At 40.6% G+C, this 24,827-nt stretch overlaps 1 protein-coding gene across 3 annotated transcripts in view; it reads left to right on the top strand.

The window, feature by feature from the left end:
* AFF1 (ALF transcription elongation factor 1) overlaps positions 1-24,827 on the top strand; it is a 193,762-nt gene that overhangs the window by 124,661 nt on the left and 44,274 nt on the right. For 2 of the 3 annotated variants that reach the window (XM_045791442.2, XM_045791433.2), the window contains 3 exons: positions 16,503-16,547; positions 21,944-22,030; positions 22,983-23,019. In XM_045791442.2, coding sequence (XP_045647398.2) covers positions 16,503-16,547; positions 21,944-22,030; positions 22,983-23,019 — 169 coding nt within the window. The remainder of the gene's footprint in view (positions 1-16,502; positions 16,548-21,943; positions 22,031-22,982; positions 23,020-24,827) is intronic. The other variant, XM_087864008.1, reaches the window with a different exon arrangement.

Genomic DNA, 24,827 nt, shown 5'->3' with positions numbered 1-24,827 from the left:
TTCCTATAGAATGTCTTTGAAAACATGTGTTTCTAATCTGTCAATTGGTTTGGCCAAAAAGAAAACTGTAGCCTGATTTGTTTAAAGAAACAAAATTAACTACACGCCAAAGTTTCAACACACGGAGTGTGGTTCAATTCTTCATTGACTTTTATACTTTTTATTACTCTGATTTTTATTTCCCATCAGTATGCTGGATAAGTAAAGTTATTTGCAGAACGTATACACTACCCATAAAAATACTCATTTTTATGTTAGATTTTTTTCTTAAGTGTAAAATTATAGCATTATAAACTACTTTCATGTTAATGAGTAACTTTAGCAAAATACTAAGATGACTGTTGAGGGATAAATTTAAAAAACACAGGAAACTTAAGATCATTTGTTTTGAAATACATAATGTTGGAATTACTTAAATGAATTTTTTTTCCCCTCTAGACTCTTTAGGTTCCTTTGCCGTTGATCAGTGCGTGTGTGTATGTCTGTGTGTCTGTCTGTGTTGGTGTATTTTTGTTTATGAAGTGGGTTCTAATGTGAGCGTGAAAATTGCCCATCTACTCCATGAATACATTGCCTTTGTAGGTTATACGCATTATGGTTTACCTAATCTGTATTTGCATATAATACCTGGTGGTAGAATTAGTTATGTAGAAAATTTTGAGCTGAATGGAATTTAACTTCAGGCAAATCCTCAGGTGTCATCGTGCAGATACTTATTAGGTGGGGCTTAATAGGGACTCCCAGTGGTGCCTTAAATATTTTGCTTTTGTGCTCTTGGCACTTTTAAATTGCGACGATTTGTATATTGACCTTGAAAGCAAAGTACAGCAAAGTAAAGATTTAAACCATTTCAGAGGGTCTTCAGCATCCCCGGTTTTGGTGGGAAGAGTGGAGGATTGCCCATTTCATAAAGCCGTGTGTTTTAAAACTATGAGCATGGTGCTTTGCACAAGTCAAAACCGCTAAAGGGACAGATGTTGCCAATTTCAAACGTACAGGGGGAAGGCAGATATTGCTAAGCAACGGTGTACTTGAGAGAGCGTTTTTAGGAGCAGAGCCAGGGGAGTTGTGCCTGGGAGCCCTCGCTGCTGCTTATGGCTCAGTACAAGGGAAGAGATGAAAAGTTCTTTCCTGTCAGGGCCGCCATTGCAGCCGCTTGCACAAAAGACAGTGACCTAGTGGCACCGATTAGGGCTGGCAAGGGGATGTATGAAAACAGAAAAGCCTTTTTGCCATGTAGGAAGGCAGTAAGACATGTTCCCAGAGGTAAGTGCCCCCCAGTGAACAGCTGCCCCACAGTAAGTACAAGTAAGTGCGAGCGTGAGGTTCAGGTGGGGAAGAAGGAGGTGAGAGAGTGAGGCCTCAGAAGAGAAAACCTCTCTCCCTCCCCTTTTCTCTCGCTCCATCCTGCCTTTCCCTCGTTCCCTTCCCTTTCCCCTCCTCTTCTCTTTTGCTTCCTCTGTTAGGGGCTAACATCAAAGAAGAGAAGGATCAGGATAACCTCTGTAGTTGAGTGCCGATGTGTGCATGACCTTCTAAACAAGGTAAATAAGCTTTCCAGCCACAGGTATTCGGCCCCTCCCATGTCCCCTCCCTTGGTATACACTTGATAGGTAGCAGACAGGTGGTGTGGTGTGGTGTGGCTTTTTTTTTTTTTTTTCCCTTTTGGCTGCCACTAGGGACTTCGCATACCTCTTGAGATTTTCGCGGTTGTTGGTTTGGATTATGGATTTTCCTTACTCTGTCACTGTTTCTTTCTAATGAAAGAATGGCGTAAAAGTAAAGAAAGTATAACGTTATCATTTTGTGCCTATTTCTGGCAATGCATTTTAAAGAAATTAAAAAACACTTTAAAATAAGCAGTTCCTTACCACTCAGAATTTTTTGTCCATCTTTCAAGCTCTGGTCTTGAACTTCTGGATTTCTTGGCAAATACCGATGGTCTCTCTTGTCTTTATAAAGTAAAGGTACAAATGGAAGATCCTGGCAGCTTAGAAGCTTTGTGTGTTTGTGTGTGTGTATACACGTGTATGCTTCCCCCCCTCTGCTTTCTCTCACTTACCTCTCTCTCCCTCCCTCTCTCTCCTTCCCCCCTTGGCTTTTATTGCTTTGCTTTCATTTTTCAGCAAATGGAATTTGAGTCAAATTCAAATGATTGTGGGGCTCCCACCCAAATTTTAACTTTTAAGTAGTAATTTATTTTCAGCGGTAAAGAATATTTTCAAGTAATTTTACTTTGGTACAGGTAAGTATAAGAGACAAATTTTAATATTCTTAGAGTTATTTGGTTCAAATTAATTTATTCAGCGTAATTCATGGTCACATAGCCTGTATATATGTGGGGCCTAAATTTATGTGATGAAAGGCTAGTTAGAGAGGATGACAGTGTTTTGTGTTAACAACAAGAGAGCAGAGAAGTTGGGTACAAGTAATGAGAAAAGAGGGAGAACCCTCCAGTTATTATAGTGTGAACTCTTCCTTGATTGATTTGAATTCAGGTTATACCTTTGGGCTTTTTTTTTTTTTTTTTTAAATTGGGCTTTTTTTTTTTTTTTTTTTTTTTAAAGATTTTATTTATTTGACAGAGCACAGGCGGAGGGAACAGGCTGTAGAGGGAGAGGGAGAAGCAGGCTCCCCACTGAGCAGGGAGCCCCATGCGGGGGCTCACTCCCAGGACGCTGGGATGATAACCTGAGCCAAAGGCAGACGCTTAACCAACTGAGCCACCCAGACGCCCCTACCTTTGGGCTTTTTAAAAGTAGGAACTATGTCCTAAAATGAGTTGGAGAACCTGTTAGCTCCAGATTTAGGAAGGAATAGAGTTTTCAAGTGACTTAAGCCCCCTCACAAATAATGTATGTTTGTTTGTTTGTTTTTAAAGAACTTGTTCCACTTAAGTCCAGAAAAAAATGGCTTATTTTGTCCTGCAAAACGCTTTTGAGAGAATTTTACTAAGGAAACATTTGACATTGAGATGCCTCTTAAAAGTTTTAACTAAAAGAGATGATAAAACAGATAAGACTCACCTGCTCTGGAGCCCATCTAAAATTCTTCAGGTTCATTTAATCTTACTCGGTAGACAGCAGGATTGTGGCAGTATAAATAATATTGCTTATTTTTACAGAGGATTCAGCTGTACACCAATTAAAGAACTTTAAATTGAAAGGACTTTTTATATAGCATGTGCCCCTTCCATCTGCATCCCCCAGACTGGCACTGTAATTATGATAATGTCAGTAAAAAAGCGACCTGGGCGCCAAGAGCATCTTTGCAGCAGGCCGTGTGCCAGGTGTGAGGAATAGTCAGGAGGGCCACAGGTGGATTTATGTACAACCGAGATGTCACTTACTTCTGCTTGTTTGACCCTCCTTTCTCTTAAAGGTAGTTTTCAAAAGGAGTTGGTTTTGTTGCTACTGTTAGAATGGCCGACTGTTTTTCCTATTCTCTGTTCTCTGGCACCTAGATTCTGTATTCTAGGAAAACAGGAATGACAGTAGATGCAAGAATGTTGGGAGTTATGACAGATGGGGTTGACTTACCTTGCCTTAAAACACTCGAACATTTGGAGTCTTGGGTCAAGGGCTCTGGGTTAAAGTCAAGAGTACTTTTAAAACTTCACTGCAGGTGTGTGTCAGTGTTGAGACGATGAGAAAAGCAAGGAGACTGAGAGTGGAAAATACTGAGATGGGGAAAGTTGTGAGGGGAGTCACTGTTTCATGTGTTCAAAATGGGCATAAACTGTTTGCTGCTGCCACTTGTAGAATCGTGATCATATATAGTATGAATGCTTAAAATGCTTTAAATTCAGCAGGTATTAGGGGCACCAGTCGGTTAGGCATCCAGCTCTTGACTTCGGCTTGGGTTGTGGGATGAAGCCCCACATCGGGCTCCGTGCTCAGCACAGAGTCCGCTTGTCCCTCTCTCTCTACTCCTCCTGCCACTTTTGCACATGCGCTGTCTCTCAAGTAAATAAAGAAATGAAATCTTCTTAAAAAATATAGCGGTTATTAGAGTACATTTATTTTACAAGCAAAGAATGTTTTCCCTTGGCACATATGAAGTACCTATTTAAGATATATGCAAGAATAAAATTTATTTTATATATATTTTTGAGAGAGCCAGAGCATGAGCTGGGGGAGGAGCAGAGGAAGGAGGAGAGAGAGAATCCCAAGCAGGCTCTATGCTTAGCGTGGAGCCTGACGTGGGGCCCTATCTCACCACTCTCAGATCATGACCTGAGCTGAAATCAAGAGTCAGATGTTCCACCGACTGAGCCACCCAAGCGCCCTGCAAGAATAAAATGTTTATATTTTTATATATTTATATTTTATATATTTTATACATATCTATCTTGCCCCTTGCATTTATATATAGCACTTGTTGAGTGACTAAATATTTGTTTGAAACATTGTTACTAAACTTTTACACTTTGGCCAGTACATAAATCACTTCATGAGATGGGCTTTACTGGAAGCCTGATGCAATTTGTCTAAACTTTCAGACCAAATTTACATACAAAGATAATTCAGGAAAAGGAAAAGATTATTGAGTCTACCAGAGAGTCAGTGGAATTAGTAAAAAAAAAAAATAATAATAATAATTTTTTTTTCTAAAAAGAATGAATCTGGTTTTTAATAGATTATAGAAAAGCAAAATAGTCTCTTAGAAATTTAGGTGCTCTTTGATGATAGGATTAAGTAAGTGGTTTGTAACCATTCATAATGTTACAATATTAGATGATTTGTACTTCCCCACAATGATCTTTGGTCCTTTTTCTAGACCCTGGCAAGTAACCTGATTGTTACCTAACATCAAAGCCCCAAGAAAGGGGAATATGCTTGTTCAGAATTAGATATAAAGGGCAAGGCCATCTTTATTTTCCTTCTCTCCTCTGTTTATTATAGTATCAGTAATCCCCAGGGTAGTTTGAAGCTCAAATTGCTTCCTCAGAGCATGTATGCCTGCTTCAGTAATTTTCTTTCCTTTTTTTTTCACGGTTCTGTTTTTGTTTTTTAAAAGTCATCATGCCAGGAGACAGACAACCAACACCTAGCCCAGAGGGGACTGTTGAGATTACTGTTGGAATAAACCCAAGATAAAATCTTTATGTTCTTTCAGACAAAGCATGGATTAAATGGCTTATCTTATTCATATGACTTCAGTTTCTTTCAACCTAATCCAGAAACTGATGGAAAGTTTTTTTTCTGGTGCCTCTCTAGTCTTAGCTTTTGCTCAGCTATGAAAAAAGAAAAAAGTCAGGGCACTCTATGTAACATAGAATTAGACATGGTTCCTGAACACTGTTTGCCACTTAAGTTTGATAGACACATACACTCAAAGGAGGGGCAGTAATACAGGTTTATGTATCCATAAATCCGGTCATGGTTGACAAAGTAATTTAGTAGTGTTGTTTTAGACTCAAAACCATCAGTTAATATGATTTGTGAGAGAGCACTCGTGTGCGTGCGCACGCGCGCGTGTGTTTGTGTGTGTGTGAGAGAGAGAGAGAGTGTGAGTGTGAGAGAGAGCACGCGCAAGCAAGCGGAAGAGAGAAGGGTGGGGTGGGGACGGGAGGAAGCATGGTCATAAAACACCATCACACTACAGTGTAACACCCTCCCTGCAGTGATATATTTTAATTGAAAGGCTGTTCATGCTTTGCAAATTAATGTACCCACTCAAAAATAAAAATTAAATCTCTCTTAGAAAAAAATGTGAAGGTTGTTTTAGTGAATAGAATTGGTTGTGGAAGGAATAGATCATATAGTTTGGTCCATTTGAAAGAACTTGTCAGTTTATTATCACTGGAACGGAACCAGTGTCTAGACTTGTTCTTTGAGATGCCTCTCTCTTGCTTTCTTTCCTTTTTTTCTTCCTTCTTTCGATCTTTCTTTTTTCTTTCTTTGTTTTCTCTTTCTTTCTGTCTTTTCCTTTCTTTTCTTTCTTTCTTTCTTTTCTTTCTTTCCTTTCTCTCTCTCTCTTCCTTTCTTTTCTTTTCTTTTCTTTTCTTTCTTTCTTTTCTTTCTTTTCTTTCTCTCCCCTTTTAGCCAGTCTTACTAAATCGTTCACGGTCGCTACACCCACTGGGCTTCGTGGGGTCTCATGTGATCTTTCATTAAAGGCACAGTGTTTTCAAGTCTTAAGAGCATTGGGGATTTCTGATACCTTATTACATGGTGAATGGTAGTGGTTCATAGGCAGAAGTTAGAGTTGGTGAATAATCAAGATTAGACATAAGTACTATCAAGCAGTGGTAAGTTATTTTACATTTGTTTTTCATCCAGGTACTTTGTTTTTAAGTCAGGTCTCAGGTGGACTCCCTTCCTCTTAACTTTTACACTAAGACAACTAGTCAACATCATCATAAATAATATCTACTGAAGAATTTCTGTATATAATGATAAACAAATAGTATTTTTTTTTATATAGGAACTGTTACATGTGACTCTGCGGCAACTTTGCGAATACATTAAAATGTACACACTCAGGTGATCGTAGGAAAATAATAGTAATAAAATAAACAAAACCAACACTTTCAGTACACCCCTCATACTCATTTGTACATTTAGATGAAGTTAGTTTTTACGGTTCTGTATGTGGAGAAGGCTATGCACTATCCATATTTTTATTTAAACCAAATCTTAAGAACTAGATCCTGGGTTCCATAATGAAAAGATACTTTGTTTTAATAGAGATCTAAACAGAATTTCCAGACTATTTTAAGTAGTTCAGTTAACACAAATTACAAGCTTTCATAAATTTTACACATTTTAGGAAAATTAAATCTTAATGACACTAAAGCAAAGTACTTCAGGTCAAATCAAAGTGACTGGGAGGGACAGTAAACTCTAATTATTCATACTGATCTTTAAAAATACTTGTGAGGTTTTGTAAGTTTCAGTAATGATATGTAGGGTTCCTTTCATTTTTAGTTCATGAAAGGCAAGAAAATAATAATTTGCCTATAAAAAAGCAGTTTATCTAAAGGTGACTTCTTAAAAACCAGGTATATTTGCTTTTGTTTAATAAGTGAATTGGGGTGTCACCCATCTTCCAAGCTTCCAGCATTCTTCTGTGTTCATCCCTAGAGTATTTCCTCATGTTCTGTCTCAAGGAGACCCATGCCTTTCCTTACCCCAACCCAAGCATGCCTGACGTACGACCCCCACCCCCCAACAGTCATGATCTCCTGTTACCTCACATCTGAAACTTTGCTTGGAGATACTCACATCCCCAAATTGCACTCAGAAAACTACTCCTTGGGTGAAAAACGTCTGATGGGGTTGGTAGTGGTGAGGGAATTTTGTTACAATAGGTTGTGCATTTTTTGTTTTTTGTTTTTTTTTAATTCAGGATTTCTGTGTCTTAAAAAGTGTCATTGTTCTGTGAAGCTGTCTGGAATGTTACAAATGTGAGCAAACATATTGCTTCTAATATATAGGAAAAAGAGAATCACCATAGAATACTCCGTACTTTTTGGTAAGCTCGTGTTTCTGAATTTTGTCAGAGATGCCGTGAAATGACAAAAGTAAATTCACTTCTCAAATACTACTTGCACATCTGTGTTAGTCTGGAATTATGCTGAGGTCCTGAGAGACACAGATGAATAAACAGAGATAAATAAAATAGGAAACAAGTCTGTGGAAAACAAATGAAAACACCAAGGGCTATCTTTTAGAGTTGAAGGTAGGCAGAGAGTGAAGGAGTAAGAAGACTTCCAGAAAAAGTCGGCCAGTGTTCGTGACAGCCCTGTTTCCACACGACCACTCTTTCTAAATCCTCCAATACGAGTAGAAAGCATGGTCTTTCCACAATAAATTGTTGTTGGATGGTAACTGTAGGTGACCTATAGATCCCTCATCATTTATTTTTTTTATTTTTTTTTTAAAGATTTTATTTATTTATTCGACAGAGATAGAGACAGGCAGCGAGAGAGGGAACACAAGCAGGGGGAGTGGGAGAGGAAGAAGCAGACTCATAGCGGGGGAGCCTGATGTGGGGCTCGATCCCAGGACCCTGGGATCAGGCCCTGAGCCGAAGGCAGACGCTTAATGACTGCGCCACCCAGGCGCCCCAGATCCCTCATCATTTAAAATGATCTTATCCTTTATCGATCTCTTTCCTTCTTTCCTTGAAAAATGTATTCGAAGAGCTATAGATAGAGATGTCTGCAAGTAGCCTGACCTTGACTATGGTAGCCGTTCATGTGTGGCAGACCATGTGGCCTCAAATAAAGGGCTCCAAGGAAATGTGAGGGATTCTTTGCTACATAGTAGAGCGTTCACATTTTAAAAGCTATTCGGAACCTTTCCATTATTTGAAAATATTTGGGGAGAGATGGGAGGGTGTTTAATTTTTTAGAATTGAACAGTTGAATTTACATAATACGGTTAACGCTGTTAAGAGTGCCCTGTTCTGTCTCCTAGCTCATTATCCCTCCTTCCATATTAACTATCTATAGCTTTCTTTTAAAAAATGTTTGTACTATGAGTGTGCCTGTCAATCTGTCTAGGGATCTTAAAAATTATTCTAAAATACCGGGTGTGAAGTAGACGTTTAGATAGTTGCCCAAAGGGCACGAGGCTTCTGAAGAAGTCATGTTTCCTAACACCTTTCTACCTTTCCCAGCCCGAGCAGGCGCACCCAAGCAGTACGAACGTGTTCTTGTAATAGGCCTCACTGTTGAGGTAATTTACTGTGTATTCACAGAATAAAATGAATTTTGTGTCAAAACCTCGCTCAGGCAGGCCTTTTGGTTTCCTTCCCTAATCTGTCTCTTGGAAATGCTGATTGTGGCATCTTCATGATAAATGCCTGCATTTGTTCCTGTGGCATTAGCTTTAACATGTATTGTCTGATTTCTTCCTCACAGCAGTCCTGGGAGGTTTCGTGTATTTTGTATGTGGCTGCTCGGTATTTAAAAGTATGACTGATCTTAAAAAAGCAAACCCAAACAATGCACCTCTTTCAGGGACTTGTCGGTTAGTTTGGGAAGAAAGAGTGAATTAGCCAGCAAACAGCAGACCAGGCCTGAACAGTAGCCCTGGGTTTCCACAGGAGCCCCTCACAGTCTGTGATGGAAGGCTGCCGGCACATCTGTGAACAGCTCGGTGCACTGAGTGTTAGGTGGGGCAAGCCCAGAGCGCCGAGGAAGGAGCTGGAATCGATGCACCTAGGTGTGTGTTTGGGAAAAGGAAAGTCACTTAGAGGAAGACTAATAGAAAGTAAAGACAAATGTGGCAGAAGACATTTTGACTGTACTTTGAATAAAAATTTTTATCCCTGTTTTTTAAAATCTCAGCCTAATTATGTTTTTATTTATGAATAGGTAATACATTTCATGATTCAGAATTTAAAGGATAAGAATATGTACATAGAAGAATCTCCCCCCGGCCCCGAATCTCCCTCGTGGAACCAACCAGTGGGACAGGCTTCTCGTCCGGTATTCCCAGTGGTGTTTCATGTGTCATGAGTAACTCCACATACATGTTCCCTTCTGTCCCCTTTTCATTGATACAGATCCTGGCGTACACTGCACCTATGTTTTTTTCTCCTGCTTAACGGTATATTTTGGAGATTACCCCCAAATCAATATATAACGGGTCCTCCTTCTGCATAGCTGCATAGTATTTGTGTGTTAGGGGCACATGCCACAGTTATCGCAGCCACTTTTCCCTAGGTGGGCATTTAGATTGTTCCGAGTATCTTACTATTTGCAAACTAGGCTGAAGTGGATAACTTCCTACAGATGTCTGTGTGGATATGTAGAAGTTGGGGCTAGAAGTCACATTGCCGGGTCAGGGTACAGGAAATTAGAATTTGGGGGCTGTTGCCTAATTGGTGTCTTCAGAACTTGTGACCTTTCCCCCTCCCACCAACCAGGGTATCAGAGTGCCTGTTTCCTCCTGTCTATCTTAGAGACACAGTATTGTCAGTTTTTTGTTTTGCCAATCAGGTGAAAAATAGTTTCTAAGAGCAGTCCTAATGTTTTTAAGGATGAAACAATGCAAAACGATTTCCCTTTTGTCCCCAGTGTGTTTATTTCCAGTAGTCTGTTACTGAAGACATTGACTTATAATTAGGACATACTGCAGTGTTTAAGAAGTCTCTGAAGCTAAAATCTGGACATTTATTTTCATGTTCTGAGTTCTGGGCCTGCAAGCATACCAGCAGATGTGTATTGGTTAGGACTGGTAATACTATCCCTTTATCACCATGAGGAAATAGTCCCAAAGAAGTGGAATCTGGTGCAGAATTGAAGAGCCAGTCCTCAGCAGGGCCAGAGCTAGAATCCAAGATTATCTGGCCGCCTTCCGCAGCCTGCTGCCTTTGTGCTCCCTGCAGTTCCTGGGTAGTGATAACTAAGCCTTTCTGAGAGCAGCATTGTTACAAAAGTGCTGCTCTGTTGAAACTTGAGAGACTTAAGACACAGTATTGCGAGGGGCTCCTGGTCTCAGTGGTGAGGTATGGTTCTTCCGTTCAGCTCTTTTTAGCTTATTAAAACAAACCGTGTCGTGCTTAGAAGACATTTACTAACATGTTTTATTTTGGTATCAGTGCATTTCCTTATGATTACACAATGTCATTCCAAGAGGAGTGAGCAATCAGACCGAGGCCAGCATTGCTGCCTTTTCTGGCCTGACGCACCTGTAGTACTAAGAGGCAGTTGAATCTGAATACCAAAGTGCTTCTTGGCACAAACAGAGGCAAACTTTGTTCTTAAAAGAATGTTTTTGGTCATGCGTAGGACAACTGGAGTCACATCCCCTCCTTAAAATGCTAAAATGTTGGTCTTTTGCCTGAAGGTTGAGGTCTTTGGAAAGGTAGTATTAACACCCTTATGAACCCAGGCTCAGTCACTTCAGAGCATTGTGCGACTTTGGACATTTCATTTCTCTGGAATTCAGTCTCATTTTAAAAAGTGGGATAATATCTGCCACAGAGGTTGATAGGAGAATTGGAGCATTATACAGAATTCCCTCAGAGATTTATTTGCTGTTGCTAGAGCAGAATCGATATACAATATTAGATTAGTTTCAGTTGTACAACATAGTGAGTCAACCTTTATATACATTATGGAGTAAATCTAGCTACCATCTGTCACTACACAGAATTGTTCCCTCTATTAAGTATATTCCCTATGCTGTACATTGCATCCTGTGTCTTATTCGTTTTATAACTGGAAGTTTGTATCTCTTAATCCCTTTCCCTCAACCACCCCCCACCCTCAGCCCCCTCCCCCCTGGCAACCAAATTGCTCTTTGTATCTATGAGTCTATTTCTGTTTTGTTTGTTTTTTTAGATTCCACGTGTAGGTAGAATCACACAGTATTTGTCTTCCTCTGACTTCCTTCACTGCGTGATACCCTCTAGGTCCATCCACGTTGTGGCACGTGGCAAGGTTACGTGTTTCTGTGGCTGAGTAATACTGCGTTGTGTATCTGTACACATCTTCGTCCGTTCATCTGTGGCTGCGTCCTTAGGCTGTTTCCATATCTTGGCTATTGTAAATAATGCGGCAGTAAATGTAGGGGTGCTTCTGTCGTTTCGAATTAGTGTTTTTGTTTTCCTTGGATAAATACCCAGCAGTGGGATTGCTGCACTGTATGCTATTTCTGATTTTTTGAGGAACCTCCATACTGTTTCCAGAGTAGCCACACCAGTTTGCATTCCCACCAACGGTGCACGAAGGTTCCTTTTTCTCCACATCCTCGCCAACACTTGTTACTTCTTGTCTTTTTGATACGAGCCCTTCCGATAGGTGTGAGGCGGCACCTCATGGTGCGCGTCCCTGGTGACTAGTGCTGTGTTGGGCGTCTTTTCATGCGTCAGCCATCTGTATGTCTTCTTTGGAACCACGCCTGTTCAAGTTCTCTGCCCATTTTTTAATTGGATTGTTTTCTGGATAGTAGCTGTGAGTTGTGTAGTTTGGGTATTAACCCCTTATTGGCTGTATCGTTTGCCAACATCCTCCTCTCCCATTCAGTAGATTGCCTTTTTGTTTTGTTGATAGTATCCTTTACTGCGCAAAAGCCTGTCAGTTTGGCGTGGTCCCATTTATTTATCTTTACTTTTGTTCTTGCCTGAGGAGACAGATCCAAAAAAAATACTGCTTATACCGATGTCCAAGAGATTACTGCCTGTGTTTTTTTTTTCAGGAGTTTTATGGTTTCCGGTCTTAGATTTAAGTCTGGAATCCATTTTGAGTTTATTTTTGTGTATGATGTAAGAAGGTGATGCAGTTACATTCTTTTGCATGTAGCTGTCCAGTTTTCCCAGCACCGTTTATTTAAGAGACCGTCTTTTTCCCATTGTGTATTCTTCCTTTGTTGAAGATTAATTGACTGTACAAGCGTGGGTTCATATTTCTGGACTCTATTCTGGTCTCTTGATCTGTGTCTATTTTTGTGTCAGTACCATATTGTTTTGCTTACTATAGCTTTGTAGTATAGTTTGAGATCGGGGAGTGTGATACCTTAGGCTTTGTTCTTCTTTCTCAAAATTGCTTTGGCTATTTGGGGTCTGTTTTGGTTCTGTACAAATTCTAGTACTGTTTGTTCTAGTTCTGTGAAAAATGCCGTTGGTGTTTGGCAGAGATGGCCCTGAATCTGTAGATTGTTTTGGGTAGCGTGGATGTTTTATTTTTGGGTAGTATGGACATTTTAACAGTATTCTTCTAGTCTATGAGCATGATCTATCTTTTTACTTATTTGTGTTGTCTTCAGTTTTCATTACTAGTTTAAATTTATTCCTAGGTGTTTTGTTTTGGTTTGTTTTTGGATGTGATTTTAAATGGGACTGTTTTCTTGATTTCTCTTTCTGAGAGTTACTAGTGTATAGAAATGCAACAGATTTATGTGTATTAATTTTGTATCCTGAACCTTTACTGAATTCATTTATTCTAATAGTTTTCTGGTGAATTCTTCAGAGTTTTCTGTATATTGTATGTCACCTGCAAATAGGGACGGTTTTACTTCTTTTCCAATGTGGATGTCTTTTTTTCAGCTTTCACAGTTGAATGTAATGTTAGCCGTGGTATTTCATTTTTAAGTTTCTGTAACGAGGGTTGTATCTACAGTGGATGGGGACATTTAGTGCAGTCTCCCCGCCCACCAACCTAATGATGTTGCATCTTACAATAGATGGTAGCAGATAGGGGAAATAATAGTATGTAAAGAGGTTAATGCCATGTCAGGTACAATATGTATTCAGTAAGTAGCTGCTGTTATTTTATTTTTAATTGAATAGAATTACAGTTCCTAGGGAAGCGAGGTCAATCTGTACACAGGACACCAGATTTGTGAGGTAGCCACAAGTGGGCAGGAGGGAAGAGCTGAGCTCCCCTAGGAACCCAGATGTTGAGTATGAGAGACAGCAGTGGGATTTGTGGTTGTAAGTGCTAACGTCTCTGTCTACATCATGGAAGCAGGCGCTGGATGAGGGAAGGACCTGCGAAGGAGAACTTGCTGATTTTGTGCAGGTTGCTTTTTGTCACCTCTTTCTCTTTGTGGAAGTCTTACCTGAAGATCTGCAGCCTTCAGCAGGCTGTGCTTTAGCGAGACTGTTTCCTTCCCCTCGGGCCGCAGGGTTTGTGCCAGGGAGCCTGGCTTCTCTGAGCAGGAGTGGCAGGACTCAGCTGGAGACCCTGTGGCCAAAGTGGATTTTAAGGCAGGGATTAGGCCATAATGGTTTGTTGAACTTCCCCTCCCTTTTTGGAAGGTCTCCTTCCAGTGGCAGACTTGGAGGTGCCAGACTTGTATTTTATGAAATAAGGGAGCCTGTCCCTACAGATCTCTGCAGACACATTTGAAATACCTATACTCTAGTTTTAAAGAGTCTTTAATTTGGGTCGGAAGAAGAGTAGAGATCTGAATCTCAGGTAGATGGAACCTGAAATGGGCTCCTGTTATACAGACTATCTTGGAACCTCCCCTCTGTTAAATAGAGTTTTAAAAATATATCTTGGTACTCACAGAGGTATTTAAGGGTGAAGGGACATTAACTCTTTCTAACTTACTCTTAAACAGTTCAGTGTAGTTGGGTGGGGGAGAAAAGTAAACAACAATGTGGTGGAATGCTGACATTTGGGGAATGTGGGTGAAGGGTTTGTGGGATTTTCTTTTCCTGTTTTTGTAATTTTTCTGTAAACATAAGATTGTTTCTAAAGAAGTTGAAAATATCTTGAGCATCTTTCCATGTAGGCGCATACATTTACATTATTATTTTAATTCTCTGTATCATACTGCTGTGTAGATGTACTGTGAAGGTCTCTAGCTAGACTCCTGTTGTTGGGCATTTGATTGTTTCCAGTTATTTGCCGTTATAAACAGTGCTGCTTGGAGGTGTTTAAATATGACAATATCCTCATGTATTTGGAATGGAATCCCTGCGCTCCGTTCAAATATTCCCATTCTCATAGTGGACCTAATAGGAAAGTTCACAGTAAATTAAACAAATTAATGCTTGAACCTAAGACCCTGCTTATAATTTTAAATGGGTTAAATGTTGACTACTTAGCAATATTTGTCTTACCCAGATACTAATAAATACTGAGCTGTAGAAAAATTTCTTCAGTTCTGCTTCATCTAATGTGATAAAGCTTTAGAAAAAAAGAGTCTTTTAGTGACATGAAGCATCTTGGCTAAGTGTTGACTCCTTGAATAATTACGAATATTGCAAAGTCTTTTAGCATCCTGAAGTTACAGCTTTCTCATCTCATTCTGTTGGAAGCGGTAGGCAGATCTTTTTCTCTCTCATTCCAGCATGCTTCACTATTTCATGGATTCCCATACATGTTAATCGGATTCCCATTCTCCTTCCAGGAACAGATGGGGGACGAGGGGACTGTCTGACCAGAGTCAGTACTAATATGCTATATGCTCTGTTGTATTGATTTACCTCCAGCTCGTAAATTGTTATTTTTCCTGATGATGCATGTGTGAAATTGGAACCGTAGAATATTCTTACATTTTACCCTCAGGTCAAAACAGCATTCAGTTCTGTTTCTGACATTTGTGCTAAAAGGTTTGGTTATTAGTGTTTGGTCCAGTTTGTAGGCATTTCTTAATGGTTTTGAAAAACAAAAAGCAGGTAAGCAGGTGTAGTTAGTGACATGCGTATGCCTAAAGGCAGATATGATAGGATGTGCGGATGAAGGGGATACCCTTCTTTGGTTATACCTTCTAACTTCCTAAAAAATATCAAACTGCAAACATTTCAACAAAATTGTTTCCATGAAATTTACATGGTTTGAAACCAGACCCGTGCAGGTTAAATTACATTTGAACATTGACATGTCCATTAGATTTGATTCCACGACAGTGTGAATGTTGTGTGCTCTTTTCTTTCCTTTTCCTTCATCCTTAAACTGGAATGGTGGGTTAATGAATCCTAGATCAGGAATTGGCAACCAATGCTGTATTAAATTGCACTCAGATTAGAAATGAGAGCCAGGTAAAGAACCCTTTCATCTCCTCTCCAGCTGTGAGGCAGGTATTGGACCTGGCGGACTGGGAGGACCTGTGCTTTATGCACACGGCGGTGGCAGTAACAGGAGGGGTGTGTGTTGTATAGAACTGGCCCAGGGCACTTGGCTCTGAATTGATACAGAGCAAAACGTTTCTTTCCCAGTGAAAATCATGAGGTCATGGGATTTGTTTCATGTCTCTAGTTAAGGAAAAGTGGTTGGGTTTTTTTAGTGTTTTTTTTTTAACTTTTCCATTTTCTTTGCACTTAAAAATATAAAGACTGTAAAATGACATTTCCTAGACACTGTCTGTGGTGGTGATACTAGTGGCAGCAGCATTCATTTCTCTGGGAATCCTGAAGAAGTAAATAGTAGATGTTTCATCCAAGACGCTAGGAAATCTCTCTCCCTGGGGTCTTTCTCTGGGGAAATACTTTGTGTATGTTTGTGTGCACATGTGCGTGTATATACATGTGCATATATACTGTGAAAATGCTGACTTGAAGGAGGGGTAGAGACATTAGAGTGCATGTCATTACTTTAAAGACAATCTTTGGCTGGCTAGATTATTACCCCCCAAATCTAATCTATCCGTGATTCGGTGTTAGCCTCTCTGCTGTGGGCTCACTGAGGTGTTCAGATGATTTCCATCTCTGTGTTCATTTTCCTTGGCTGGCTGGACGGATGTTCCTATGAAGCCACAAGCGGCAACCCTGGTTTTCTCTCTTTCTGCCTCCACTTTCGTTTTGTCTGTTATTCCCCTAGATTTGCTGATTTACTGATTTTCTTTAAGATACATATTTTCCTTTGGAAACTTTGACCTGAGGGTCCAAATTATCCTCCCGTTGTCTCTAGCAGACCCTTTCCTCCCTGATTAAGTCAGGTTGGTGTCTGGTCTTGTTTCCTCCAGAATGTGACGCTCCTACGACTTAGCCAGTAAGAGGGTGGCCCTGATGTGAGGGAATCCCCGCACCCACTAATGCTTCAGTTGGTGTGTGTTTGTGCTAAGCTTTTCCTTCCTGTTTTTCACTTGCAGCAGACCTACTCCAATGAAGTTCATTGTGTTGAAGAGATTCTGAAGGTGAGTTCTTTACTGTTTCTCCATTTGAAGAAATACTGAAGGAGGTAGACAGATATCCATTTACTTGACTTTAGTGAACAGTTGCCATTCCAAACCCCTTCAAACAGTTCGCCTCCTCATACCTTCCAATGCAAGTTACCAGATTAGTAACAGGGACTCTGAGAGCCTGACTGAGCTCTCTGACAGATTCTGTTAATTGAGATGAAGTCTATAAGCTGCAAGGCATTTGGACCAGAGTTTTAAGACCTCTCTCAGGTTTTTCTGATTGTTGTTCATAAAGACTCACGGGAGTTGCTCACTTCTCAGAAAGAAAAGTCCTCTGTATTTAAGGGGTTAAACAGTGCTTGATTGGTACCTCTTGGTGTTTTGTAGGCGACACCGGATATGTATGGCCTCATCTTCAGGGAGGCCATGAATTTTTAAAGGAATAATAATAATAAAAAAGCAGTAGAAAGGAAATGGACATCTATAAACCTACCTTGAAGGGTTATTTTTCACTCTTGTTTCTTGAGATGGTGCCGTGAACATTTGTGCTGCTGCTACTGATACATCACTGAACCTGTTATCTTGGGTTCAAGGTGTTTTTGCACAAGGACAACACATACCTCCTAGAATTCAGCTCCAGGAAAAAATAAATGGATTCTCCTCATGAATCAGCATGCTTTCTTTTTATCAGAAAAGAATTATATAAACTGTTAAGTTTCCCATTTTGACTTTAATTTCCAAGAAATCTAGAGCTAAATTTAATGCCTGAGTACTGTAATTGTGATAACCAATTTATTTATTTATTTTTACGATTTTATTTATTTTTGAGAGAGAGAGGGGAAAATGAGCAGGGGTGGGGGAGACAGAGAAGCAGGCTCCCCGCTGAGCAGGGATCCCGATGCAGGGCTCCATCCCAGGACCCTGGGATCATGACCTGAGCCGAAGGCAGACGCTTAACCGACTGAGCCACCCAGGTGCCCACTAAGGGTTTTATTTATTTCTCAGTCCTTTTCTTTGGCTTTTAACTTTCCTCTATGTGGGTTTTAATGATATTCTTGTTTTATCTTTTGCTATAAGCTTTCTGGTTTTGAAGTAGAGATATATATGACACATGTACCTATTTAATTGTATCTTCACTGCTCACTTTTCCTCAAAATATATGCTTACCCAATTTTTTCCTTTAATTTTTCATTGTAAAGTAAGGTGGTATTGAAACCAGTATTTTTTTTTCTTTTTTAAGATTTATTTACTTATTTTAGACGGAGAGAGAGAGCAAGTGGTCAGGAGGGGTAGGGATGGGCAGAGGGAGAGGGAGAGAGAGTCGACTCTCCACAGAGCCCAATGCAGGGCTCGCACTTACAACCCTGAGATCATTACCTGAGCCAAAACTAAGAGCCTCGGATGCTTAACCTACTTCGTCACCCAGGTGCCCCTGAAACCAGCAGTTATAGGGTACCTTCTCACTTGCAAAATTTTTGATGAAGGTAGTGTCTAACCAGATGTTTGGAAGGTAGTCCCATCATTTTTGGTTTCTTCGTCCTCTACTTTTGTGGTTAGGATCTTCTGAGAAAGAAATATCTCTAAGGAAACATGCTTTGTACTGCTAGAATTGAGCAGTTTTTGTGAACCAGCTAGGAAGATTAATAAACAGGTTATCTTGATCAAGCTTTTGTTTCATCCTCTCCTTCTGGTATTTCTGAAATCCTTTGTATGATGAGTCATAAAAACAACAGATGACTTAGTTATAAAATACGGTCTTAGCGTTTTCTCTGAAAGTGTATGTGATTTGTTTTATAGTTATTTCAAAAGTAAATGCAACAATATAGAATAGTTTGTCTTCTGTATATGTCAAATGCTACTCTTAGGTTTTGATGTGGGTTACTGTATTACCTGTGGAATCCCTTAATTAGGATGATGGTATTAGAGCACCAGACAAGCAATTTTAATTTAGTAAACCCATTTAATAAACTCCCTCCCCTCTCAGCCACCATCACTTTCATGGGTTCTTCCTTACCTGGAAATACATGAAAGTGAATGGTTAATGCAAGCAACCAAGATGACTATTTTCATTTGGAAATCGTACAGAAAGCAAACAGAAGGATGTCCTGGGCTGAGGAGGGACACAGGCCTTTGCATAGCGGGGACTTACGAGGCTGTGCCCCTTCTTTTCTCCTCTGTTTGGAGCTCCAGCTACATCATGCCCTGGGCCTTGATTCCCTCGTTGGTAGAATGAAGGCCCTGGGCTAATAGATGATCCCTAGGGTCTCCCACTCTCTGGGGTTGATCCAGATACTTTCCTCTGCCTCCTGGTTCCTGTTCTTCTCCTCTTGTACCAGCAATTTATGAAGACTGCCAGGAATCTGAACACAAATCTTTCTGATGGACAATAGAAGCAGTAAATAGTTCCCTAACAGAAAAAGTCAATCATAGAAGATACTGTTCGGTTCTCTGGTGGAAATATTAAGAGTGGAAGTGTTTCGGGGCGCCTGGGTGGCATAGCGGTTAAGCGTCTGCCTTCAGCTCAGGGCGTGATCCTGGCGTTATGGGATCGAGCCCCACATCAGGCTCCTCCTCTATGAGCCTGCTTCTTCCTCTCCCACTCCCCCTGCTTGTGTTCCCTCTCTCGCTGGCTGTCTCTCTCTGTGTCAAATAAATAAATAAAATCTTTAAAAAAAAAAAAAAAAGAGTGGAAGTGTTTCAAAGAAGGGAAGTTGGTGGCCTGTAATTCCTGCAGGCTGATGGGGTAAGAAGATAGCAGATAGACACGCTACTAGAAACTAGGAATTGGCCACACACGAGATCCAGACAGGGCACTGTACCCTCATGTCCTCAGTGGGTGTATGGAAACAGCTCACCTTCTCTCCTTACAGTGGGATGGCCTGGACAGCCTCCTAGGGAAGTCAGTGCAGTACTCATGCACATGACCTCGGTGTAGCCTCCCAGTGATGCTACGACAGTGAGTGACAGCCCTATTATTTGTTCATTCATTTATGCAACAAATACCCACTAAGCCTCAAATACTTTTCTAGGCACTGGGGATTCCAGATGAATAAGACCGAGTTCTTGCTCTAAAGGGGACTACTGCAGGGGGAAGATAATTATATAATAAAAATGTCAGGTATTGCTAAGTACTGTGAGTACCATAGCAGGCAAATGAAGAGGACTAGACAGAGAAGAGAATGCAAAAAAACCTTGAGGTGGGAACAGGATGGCATATTAGAAGAGCACCAAGAGCTAGACAGTGTGTCTAGGGCAGAACAACAGGGTGGAGAGCGAGGAGCGACAGCGGCCGCGGCGCCTGGAAGCCAAGACTGGGCAGGTGTGATACGTCATTGTTAAGGTAGGGGGTGAATTCATGGCCTTGTGTGCTATTCTGGGCAGCCTCCTCGCCTTATGGCCCCAATTCTCCAAAGGCCTAACTCCCTCCAGTAAGCTAGGCATTTAGGGAAGTATATAAATTCTTTCAGACTGTTGGCAAACGACTTAGGGCCTGAAAGAGTTTATGCACTTTCCAACTGCCTAATTTAATAGCTGGGGCAGCCTGAGGCATTGTGAGTACAATGGACATTTTCTGGGAATAATTGGTGACTAAAAGTCATAGATACCATTGGGATTCTAAAGAAATTCTTGGAAAACAAGAGGGGGGATTCTTTCAAACACCTCAATTAATTGCATTTTTACATTGTAGCAGTATAATGATCCCATTCCTTAAAGGGTAGTAAAATAAATAAAACAGCAGGGAGCTGTCTTTGGTGCAGTATTGAAATTCTTGAAAAACTAGGCTAAATTAAAAGTTGTGATGCTTTTAATTTATTAAGTACTTTCTGTGACCATGTATCTAAACACTACATAAATTACCCTCATTCCCCTCAGAAAAATCTGTGGTCTTGAGTTCACGTCTCACTGAGAACAGTGTTCAGAGGCCTCCGGCACCTCAGGCTACCCGGGGCTGGTAAGGATCAGAGTTCAGATTCCAGTCTGGGACTCTGGCTCCAGAGTGCTTACTCTTTCCATCGTATCTTAGGACAGAATTCTTCCTTTGTGCTGCACAAAGCAGGGGGGTGGGTCAGTGGGCAGGGGCATGCCGTCTTCACCTTTAGCAAAAAATTACTCAAGAAAGCCAGCATCAGTGACTTTGCTTGTCACGGTGCCAGGTCGTTTATGTCTGTCCTGGGGTGATAGCCACCCAGGGAGCAGCTGTGGGGAAAGGCAAGGGCGAGGGTGCAGAGGCTGGGAATGGAAATACCTGCTAGAGATTCATCTCCAGTTGTTCGAGGAGCAGATGGTGTTTCTGTGGTAATGGAGAGGTTGTCTGCACTTTGAAAAGAGTGCAGTGTTATAATACACCGTGTTGTACGAGGGAAGTGATTCAGCACAGTCTGGGGTCACCAGCTTTTGCTGGTAGGGAGCTGCCTGTCCATCTTTACGCCAGTTTCCCAGGCCAGTCTGACACACGGGGAAATGGACTTCTTGCTCTTAGACTGGAGAAGCCAAGGGGCCCACGGTGTGTGTTCTCAGCCATCAGCCTGATCCAGTCATTTTGGACCTCAGTTTTCTCATCGTAAAAATGAAGGGGTTGAGAATGAATGATCTCCAGTGCCATTTTAGCTCTTTACCAAAGGGATGTGTGTGTGTGTGTGTGTGTGTGTGTGTGTGTGCACTCATGCATGATTTGTGATTGGACATGTTTAATCTGACCTATTTTCCTCCAGTTTTTTAACAAAGCCGACTATTAAGTCATGAATGTGCTCAGAAAAAGAATTCATGTCAAGAGAAATGTATTAATTTGTAAGATAGAGAAATCTTGCCTCCATGAAAATAGTGAATAGAAACTTCTATTACTGGAAAGGGAAGGTAATTTTTTTAAGGCTCTTTCCTCCAAAAAAAAAAAAAATAAATAAAGTTCATATGTACTAATAGTGTGTATCAGGGGAGGGTCAAATCCATTAAAACTCTCCCAAGTGGAACAAGTGACCTGAATTACTTGTTTGCTTAAGTCAAACAGGAAAGTTCTTCTTCCTTTGAACTTAAATAATTCCAGGAAATGCAATTAAGAAGCTGAGGGAGAAAGAAAGCATTGAGTAGAGACTCCGTGTTCACAGTTACATAAGCTTTGTTAATACCTATTACTGTTTATATGCTTTATAATATTCGGTGTTAAGACCGTTCATGTTCTGCGTTCTTGTTTTTCTTCTTTGAACTGATTTCTGTTTTGTGAGTTGGAGATCTTCAGCATTTGAACATAGCCCGTTAAGTAGGAGTCTTTTAAAAAGTAAAATAACTTTCAAGATTTCACTTTTTATTTACCACCAATCAATCCACTTTACATTTAGTTTGGAAAGTTAACTTACTTAGCAATAAATGTTCTATTTATAATTCACTTTTTCTTCCCTTTCCAAATCTCTTTCCAGGAAATGACCCATTCATGGCCGCCTCCTCTGACAGCAATACACACGCCTAGTACAGCTGAGCCCTCCAAATTTCCTTTTCCCACCAAGGTAATTCCTTATCAGTGCAGCCGGCACTGTGTCCACACCAGTGCGGAGCCTGAAGTATTGTGAGCTAGATGAACCTAGCACTAGCTGTTGAAATCTTTGCAGATTAGGTTAAAATTCCCACCAACTTAGCTTTTGAAGTGCTTCAAAATGTTCTCAAATACATCACTCTCCAAATTATGTAAGAACATCTTACATTTGTAGCTTATGAAAGCACTTGGGACTTTTCAGTAAATTCTCTCATTTGAGACTTCTTACACATGGGAGAACAGAAGCACAGGGAAAGTAAGAGAGATAGTAGTCTGATTCCTCTTTGGGAATTTAGATACACGTGCAACACGTAAATCTTAGACTTTTCATACCTGCTAATTAAAGTTTGCTGTGATCGTCTGCATTAGTGCTGGTTTTAATAACAAGTGGATCAGTCGCTGACTTGCATGTTTCCGTCGAAGTAGTTGTGAACAGTGTATTTTAAACACTGCCATTTTCTTTCGCTTATTTGTACTTTGGGGTGACCTTCAGAGTATTGAAATAGCACCTTCAGATCTGTGTTCTGTCCAGCTTGGTCTGCATGCACGCTGGTAATATGTTACAGCTATTCCTTTCCATGGTGTTGTTTTCAAAAGAGGTTATGTCTACCCAGACCAGAATTTGCCCTGTTAGATATTTTACATATTTTCTCACGATAGTTTTTTGTTGTTGTTGTTGTTCGTTGTTACTGGTTTTAAGGTAAAACATTATACTTTGTAAAAATAAATAAATCTTTGCCCAACACCAAAGGAAAAATAAATTCTAGGGAAGAATAGAAGAAATAAATAGTACATAGAAGAAGTAAAACCCATCTTAGATATGTAAAAATTAGATTTATCAGTGTTCATCAGTCTTAGCCGTGATGCAGCCTTAGATATAGAAACCTTAATATTTTAATAGAGTTTGTTTTTTTCTTTCTTTCTAGGATTCTCAGCACATCAGTTCTGCAACCCAAAACCAGAGTAAGTGGAACTGATTATTGCATTGGAGAACAAAGCACGGTTTTTGTTGTTTTAATGTTAAAAAAACAAAAAAACAATGAAAAATAGCCCAGCACAGATGAGGGCTTCCTATCTTGAAAGAATAGGAAGGGCGTGGAACATAAAACTGTTCTTCAGGTAGAGTTTCAGATCGTTGCAAAGAGTTAATGAAGATGTCGTAGTAAAGTACTTGACAAATACAATGTGTCATAATTGTAACAATATAATTACCTGATGTATGCACACATCTTGAATGTGACTCTCAGAGCATTGTAACCCAGGAATTAGTATATAGAATAGATTGGAATCTTTTGTGTGGTTCTTGTGTTTTTTCCTAACAAAAGTCAGAAATTTGTATAAGGAATAGAGTACATAGCTTCTTTAGTTTTTCTCTGTTCACCCTGCAGTTTTTGTTTAGTCTCTCTTTATGGATTGTAAACAGTTGAGAACTCGGAAACAGAAGTAAGCTGACTGGATCCAGCCTTTCTCTTCATCAGTAACCCCTGGGCTCAATAAAGTTATCATGTCCCAACTACATGCAAGGCATTTCAAACCTTATAAAAATGACTAGGGTGTTTGCAGTCATTTAGTTTATTAATAAATGGTGCATGTCCAAGTTATGAAGTATTAGTCTTCAAAAAATAGGGCAACCAAGGTAGGATATGTGTGTATGTTGGGAGAAGTTTGCACATAGATACTCCATGGAGGTGACTCTTCTCTAATCTCCCCACCTCATTCTTTTCCCTTACGTATATTTTTTTCCCTTTATTTTTCTACAATTTAAATTGCAAGGATGTGAGGAGAGTAGAAAAGACGAGGAAAGCAAGAAACAGACTATCCTTTCCTCTAGAGCAGGGGTGGACCCACCATAGCCTGAGGGTCAGTCTGCTCTGCAGCTCGTTTTTGTAAAGAAGGTGTTATTAGGACACAGCCATGCCCGTTCATTTATTATTATGCCACAGGGTACAGCATGCAAAGTCTGAAATATTTATTATCTGACCTTTATAGAAAAAGTTTGCCATCCTCTGCTCTAGATACTGAATAAGATCTTGCAAAGAACTCGTAACTGAATTTCCCTGGAATGCAGAGAAATAAACCTGATCATCTTGCCACAGTATTACATAAGTGGCAAGGTAAAATTAATAGAAATTAATGGCTTCTTGGGGAGATTGGGAGATCTTTTTTTCTCAGCATTTTGGCAGCCTCTCCGGAGACAGATAAGCAGTGGAGTGGTGCAAGTCTCGGCTGGATGGCCAGCTCAGCTGTGGGCAGGCTGGCTGTGCGCCCCTTTACTGCTTGCTGTCCTCCTCCCCATTTGTTAGGGCTGCCTGGCAGGCAGGTAGATCCTGTGCCTTCCACTGGGTTCCTCACAGCTTTGATGATTGCTAACTCTTGGTTTAGAAAGACCCTTTAATCCTTTAAATTGTTTGATTTCCCCCTTCAGCCAAACCTAGCTGAAGGTGCGCTGGCAAGCACTTTGTTGGTGGAGGATGGGTGGCCCTCTAGCTGATGGAGAGTCGGGGCCCATTTCTCCTTGCTCCAAGGCATTTTCAGACCCTGCAGGTCTCCAATAGGTCTTGGCTCACTAGATGCTTCCCCGGGGATTTTTCATGCTGCTGCTTCTCTGTCCGTGTTCCGGGGAACCTTGCTTACTTCTGTGAGGGTGGGGCCCGGCTGGACCCTAGAGAGGTCTAGTTGTGTGTTGGATGAAGAGGGAGTTACCTGAAGGTTTTGGAGTCTGCAGAGAATGAAGTACGCCCAAGGATAACCAGAGCCTTGTGGCGCTTTAG

Source organism: Ursus americanus, chromosome 8, assembly GCF_024610735.1.
Source record: "Ursus americanus isolate L20-20 chromosome 8, mUrsAme1.1.p, whole genome shotgun sequence".
NCBI classification, from domain to species: Eukaryota; Metazoa; Chordata; class Mammalia; order Carnivora; family Ursidae; genus Ursus; species Ursus americanus.
Note: the sequence above shows the minus strand (reverse complement) of the source record. Positions and strands in the feature narration are given on the sequence as shown.